We start from the raw sequence: 6,286 nt of genomic DNA, 5'->3' as shown, positions 1-6,286 counted from the left end.
AACTTTTCTAGAAAACAGATTTTATCTTTTTTAAAAACTATCCCAATCGAGGCCTTAAAGGTTTTGATTTTGTAACAAGCTAGGCTAAAATGGCTTGTATATAATGAGTATTTTAAGTGTGAAATTGACTTGTATTCTTGATACTTTGATTTGAATATAATCAAAGTTGATCAAAATCTTGTTCAATCAATGTTTTCATTTTCCATTGCTTTGCTGTGATATTCTTAATTTGGTCAAATTAGGCTGAACAGTTGTGCATTAATATGTTATGTATTTGATTAATAATGTTACACCGAAAACATTTGTAGCATGACAAGTTCAGAATGTTAATAATCAAAATATAAAAAGGTTTCTGCTGGCATTCTTAGAAGTATGGTTCAAGTTATAAGCCGCCGTGTCCTTTCCCACCTCAACAACCTTTTCCATCATAAAATAACTAACTAACCATATAGATAATAGAAATCAATTTTATAAAATTAAAGGACAAAAAAAGAAATGGATCCTTAGCCATATGAACCACTTTTTTAAAAATTGATAATTTATTTGGGCATTTATCTGTTTTCAACTAAAGAAACTATCATATCAAAGCTCTTCTGGATTTGATAGTGTGGATCAATTAGTTTATTAACATAACCAGTATTTAAAGCTTGGGTAGTGATTATCTAGAAAGGCTGATATAACATGCAACTTTCTTAGTGATTATCATAACCCTGCTTTTTACTGAATCAGAGAAAATCTACTTTTGTTACTGCTATAATCTTTAGTCCATAAATTATATGAGTACTATCTGTTCAAAAAAAAACTCAAGTACTAGAAAGAAACTTCAGAATTTTTTATATAATAATCAATTATAAATATTTATTTATTATATAAAGAGGTAGTGATGGACAATGTTGACCTGGCATTCTTAGAAGTCTGCTGTTTCAATCATGTCTTTACCCACCCTACGACATCCTAATATATATAGTAAGTAATCAAATTAAAGGTTCCATTGAAATCAAATTTTTGAAATTAGATTATCAAATGGCTTGACATAGGAATTAAAAATTTTAAGATTATTTTAGCAGGAATACAAAATATAATAAGTCCAATAAAGACAAGGACATTAAAGTTAAACTCTCGATATGCCTTAAATCGCAACAGAGAAGAAAGAGCTATATGGTTAATCCTAAGTTCACTATTTACGTGCACATGGAAAAATTAGATGTTTTTATTATTACGGACAATGATAATATTCACAATCGGTTCCTATTAAAAGTTAGATAACAAGAATGACTACTTGAACTTTGTTTTCCACAAATAACAGCATTATAAAAAATGAAAAAATTGGCAAATCATTTGTTTTATTATTATTTTTTTGGCGGGCTTTCTTTGACTAAAATTCTAATCATTGAATAAATTAATAATATTCTCACACATTTAGAGATATCTAATACAAAGCGGCAACATGTGTTTTAAAAATTGAATTGTTTATGCATAGTAATATGGAGCCTTAGCCTATAAATACCACTCCACATGCCCTACTATCTTCATCTTCAACACAAGAACCACTCCAAGTTCAAAACATATCATTCTTCTCATTTCCTCTTTGATCCCTTTTTGATCATATCATGGGTGTTTTCACATACGAAACCGAGTTCACCTCAACCATCTCTCCAGCAAGGTTGTTCAAGGCTTTTATCCTTGATGGAGACAACCTCATCCCAAAGATTGCCCCTCAAGCAATTAAACAAGTAGAGATCCTTGAAGGAGATGGAGGAGCTGGAACCATCAAGAAGGTCACTTTTGGTGAAGGTAAGCTTTACATCATCACTTAAGTTAGTTGATTTTTATTAGCATGGTATGCAAGTTTTGAGCTCAATATTGTGTCATATTTGATCTAATTTGCAGGGAGTAGCTTTAACTATGTGAAGCACAGAGTTGAATCGGTTGACCAAGACAACTTGTCCCACTCCTACACTTTGATTGAAGGAGATGCCTTGACAGACAAGCTTGAAAAAATCTCTTATGAGACCAAGTTGGAGGCATCCCCTGATGGAGGCTCTATCATCAAAACTGTCAGCAAGTACTACACTATTGGTGATGCCGAAATCAAGGAAGAGAATGTTAAGGAAGGCAAGGAAAAGGCATCTCAGCTGTTCAAGCTCTTTGAAAAATACCTCAACGACCACCCTGATGCATACAACAACTAAACATGTTGAATTTTATGTTTTTTTGTGTGTTTCTCAAGCTTCTCTTGTATCATCTGAAGTGTGATTTGTCCAAAATTGTTTGTTTCTTCTTCTAAATTTTCTCAAGAACTTTCTAATAAGAGTGTGAGAGTTGCTACCTATTAATTGTACTCTTTTTGGGGGGAAAATCTAATAATATTAAACCTCTATAGTATTATTCTCAAGTTATTACATGGAAGCTTTGAATCATTTAAGAAGTTTTTAGTTGTTCTAATAGATTAATAACCATAAACAAAGAAATCTTTATTGCTGCAAAATTCTCAAAAGATAGAGGTTATCGCTGCACATTATCATAAACTTTAAAATTGTAAATTCCTTTAGAGCATTCCAAATAAATTGTGAAATTTTTAAGAAATTCTTTGTTGTTCTAATATATTAATTAATTCTCAGAAATAATTTACTCTGCATATTTTCATGCCTAAGGCTTATAATCCTTGTAAGAGCATTGCTAAGAGAATTTTTGGCAGTACAATTCACAACAAAAATAATGGCAATATTATTATTGATAATTCAGATAAAACTACTTTTCATTTTTATGTTAGTGGAATAAGTACACATGATGACAAAGAGAAGATGTTGACTGTAATGTGGTTTAGAAATGCCATGGAGCAATTCAAATAAGATCCCTTTAATTCTATTCAATGAAAAAAATTTAGGACAGAGAGAATTGGTTATAACACAAAACTTTCAAAGATAAGGTTCTATAGAAAAATTAGAGAGAACTCTTCTTTGTTTCTCAGGAGAAAAACTCAGAGAGAGTTGTAGGTGGGAAATCTTCTGGTTCTTCAGATTGTGTCAATCTTGATAATCAGAGTTCTTTAAGATGTCGTTGAGTGAGACTTCTAATATTACTTATTGTGTCAATCTGGTTTGGCAGTTAGAATTTAGTAATCACAGTTAATAGTCGTTACTTATAGCCATATAAGCTTGTACAGACCGAGTAATCTTGGAGAGGCCTAACAGTTGAGTATTTGCGTGTGACATTAACTCCTATCCTTTGAGTTGAATTATCAGTCCTCATATAAACCAGTTGGGCCAATTGGCAAATCTAGAACCATTATGATAGTTGTTGTGGAAAAACACAAGGAAATGGCAAAGTAAAACTCTAACAAACAATCAATCAAACACCTTGAATACCCTTCACTACCCAGTCAAACTCAAACCAGAATAATCACCAACAATGAAGGTAGTCTCTCTTAGCTAGATGACATGTTGTGTACTTGTTAATAATATTACACCAAAATATTAAGAAGGTACCGATGCCCAATGTTGACCAATTTGGCTGCCATTCTTAGACGCATGCCTCATGTATTGAGCTTTCCCACCCCAGCAACCATATTCCATCATTAAATAATCAAGGAACTAAAGAAATCAAATTTATGAAATTAGAAAATTGGTAAGAAAAGAAATCCTTTGCCATAACAATAAAAAAAATATATAATCTAATAATTTATTTGGGCATTTCTCTGTTTTCAACTAAAGGAAACTATCATAGTTCATCTGTATTTGATTATGATATAATGGATCAATTAGTTTATTAAGCTAAGCAATAGCTAAAGCTTGGATAGTGATTTTCTAGGATAAAATTCCTTTTAGAAAAGCTGATATGACTAGTGATTTTCTTAGAAAATCTTAGCAAAGAAAGGGACATAAAATTCTTCATGACTTCATATCCTTCTTTTTACTGAGACAGAGAAAATTTACCGTAGTTATAGACTTATAGTTATGATCATTAGTCCACAAATTATTTTCACAAGTAAACTCAATAGTTGCTTTTAGTATTATGTATAACTATGTTAACTTTATTATTAACACACACATCTGTTTTACACAATAGGAAAAAATTGTCTCTAGGAATCATTTGTCATTTTTCATTATTTCTATTTTGTCTGGCTGCCAGTACAGCATTTAGATAATGTAGGGAAGCCTTTCTTTGACTAAAATACTAATTTTCTAACTGAACAAACAATTAACATTCTCACCAATTTAGGAATATCTAAAACAAAGTATAGCAACTTGTTTATATAATAGAATGCAGCATTCGCCTATAAATACCACTCCATATCCCCATATCTTCACCACAAGAACCACTTCGAATTCAATACATTCTTCTTCTCATTTCCTCTTTGATCCTTTTTCAATCCCTTTGTAGGCCATAATGGGTGTTTTCACTTACGAAACCGAGTTCACCTCTACCATCTCTCCAGCTAGGTTGTTCAAGGCTTTTATCCTTGATGGAGACAACCTTGTCCCAAAGATTGCCCCTCAAGCAATTAAACAAGTAGAAATCCTTGAAGGAGATGGAGGAGTTGGAACCATCAAGAAGATCACTTTTGGTGAAGGTAAACTTTACATCAATATTTTCATGATCTTTTTCTATTTATAAACTAGTAGAGCTAGTTGAATTTGATTATCTTGGTATGCAAATTTTGAGCTCAACATTGTGTTATATTTGATCTAATTGGCAGGGAGTAGCTTTAACTATGTGAAGCACAGAGTCGAATCCGTAGACCAAGACAACTTGTCTCACTCCTATACTTTGATTGAAGGAGATGCTTTGACAGACAAGCTTGAGAAAATCTGTTATGAGACCAAGTGGGTGGCATCCCCTGATGGAGGCTCTATTGTTAAGACTGTCAGCAAGTACTACACTAATGGTGATGCCGAAATCAAAGAAGAGAATGTTAAGGAAGGAAAAGAGAAGGCATCTCAGCTGTTCAAGCTCTTTGAGAAATACCTCAATGACCACCCTGATGCATACAACAACTAATAAACATGTTGAAACTATTTATGTGTTGGTCGAATTCCCTTGTTTCAGTTAAAGTTTCAATATTGTTTTGTGAATTCTGAAGTTCCTCATGGACTGGCCAATAAAAGTGAGAGTTGCTTCTTGTTAACGTTTTCAGTTGGAAAGATTACAACTAAAAGATTCTATGTTTTTTCTCTTAATAATAATGAACATCTCTATTACTTGCAAAAGATTGCTGCTTTGAAATATTTTAAGAAATTCTTTGTTGTTCTAATATACTAATTAATAAATTATCAGAAATAATTGACTCTTACATGTTTTTACGAGATAGGCTTATAAGTCATATTCCTTGTGGGAGCATTACCAAGAGAATTTATTGAAGTGAAATTCACTGCAAAGATAATGGCAGGATTAATATTGATAATAATTCACAAAACCTACTCTTAAATCCATTTCTGGATAGTCACTGATAATTATTCAACCAAACATCTACTCTTCATTTTATGTTGATGGAATATGTATGCATGACGATGAAGGGAAGATGTTGTAATGTGGTTCACACAAGCCATGTAATACAATCAGGATCTCTTGTATTATATTCTATGATTTGTTTAGAGCAGAGAAAATTAATTGTAACAGAATTTTTAGAGAGATAAAACTCTTGCTTGTTTATCAAGAAAGATACTGAAAGAGAGTTGCAAGAGTGAAATCTTCTACTTCAGGACAGGGTCAGTCCAAGGCAAAGGCGGGTTAGGCCCATGCCTATGGCTCCTTAGCCCAAGGTTCCATTTTATTTTAAATCTTTTGAAAATATTTTATTATTTTTTAAAAATTTCCTACAAATGGGTTCCTAACACCTATTTTTTCTTAAGGCCGAATGCCATTCAGGGCTGGTCCGCTCCAAGGTGTATTGTACTTTGATTTTTACAATTAGTTGGTCAAATGGAGAAGCAGTTTATTGAGGAAATTACACAAAATATGAGATTTTTTTAAAAAACTTTGAAAAATATGGCACTCTTTTTTTCTTAAGTTTTTATGATATATTTTTCTTGTTTTACATTTTTAGGAGAGTTTTTTTTCCATGTATTTGTAATATTTTATTTGTATACCATATTTTATTATTTATACAATTTTAGTAGCTAGGTTTAATATGTTTTGAGATTATTTTTATTATTTTTTATCATTCATATTTTATAAAACATTTGTTATACCCAAATTTCGAGAATAAATAAACAACTTCGAAATGTAGGCTCGTAAAGTGTAAGCTTGGGATTAACAAGTGTTAGCATTATACTTGTACACACTT

General features: G+C 31.7%; 2 protein-coding genes across 2 annotated transcripts; both read left to right on the top strand.

Moving 5' to 3' along the window:
- The first annotated feature begins 1,557 nt into the window (after nt 1–1,557).
- On the top strand, nt 1,558–2,395 carry LOC133819439 (major allergen Pru av 1-like). Its single transcript, XM_062252700.1, has 2 exons — nt 1,558–1,794; nt 1,891–2,395. The coding sequence occupies exons 1-2, from the start codon at nt 1,611–1,613 to the stop codon at nt 2,190–2,192; spliced, it is 486 nt and encodes a 161-aa protein (XP_062108684.1). The 5' UTR covers nt 1,558–1,610; the 3' UTR covers nt 2,193–2,395.
- A 1,910-nt stretch (nt 2,396–4,305) lies between these two features.
- LOC133819438 (major allergen Pru ar 1-like) lies at nt 4,306–5,169 on the top strand. The gene is made up of 2 exons (XM_062252699.1): nt 4,306–4,573; nt 4,700–5,169. The coding sequence occupies exons 1-2, from the start codon at nt 4,390–4,392 to the stop codon at nt 4,999–5,001; spliced, it is 486 nt and encodes a 161-aa protein (XP_062108683.1). The 5' UTR covers nt 4,306–4,389; the 3' UTR covers nt 5,002–5,169.
- Nucleotides 5,170–6,286: the final 1,117 nt, after the last annotated feature.

This window comes from Humulus lupulus, chromosome 2, assembly GCF_963169125.1.
Source record: "Humulus lupulus chromosome 2, drHumLupu1.1, whole genome shotgun sequence".
Lineage (NCBI taxonomy): Eukaryota > Viridiplantae > Streptophyta > Magnoliopsida > Rosales > Cannabaceae > Humulus > Humulus lupulus.
The sequence above is the reverse complement of the archived record's forward strand: the minus strand, read 5'-3'. Positions and strand labels throughout refer to the sequence as shown.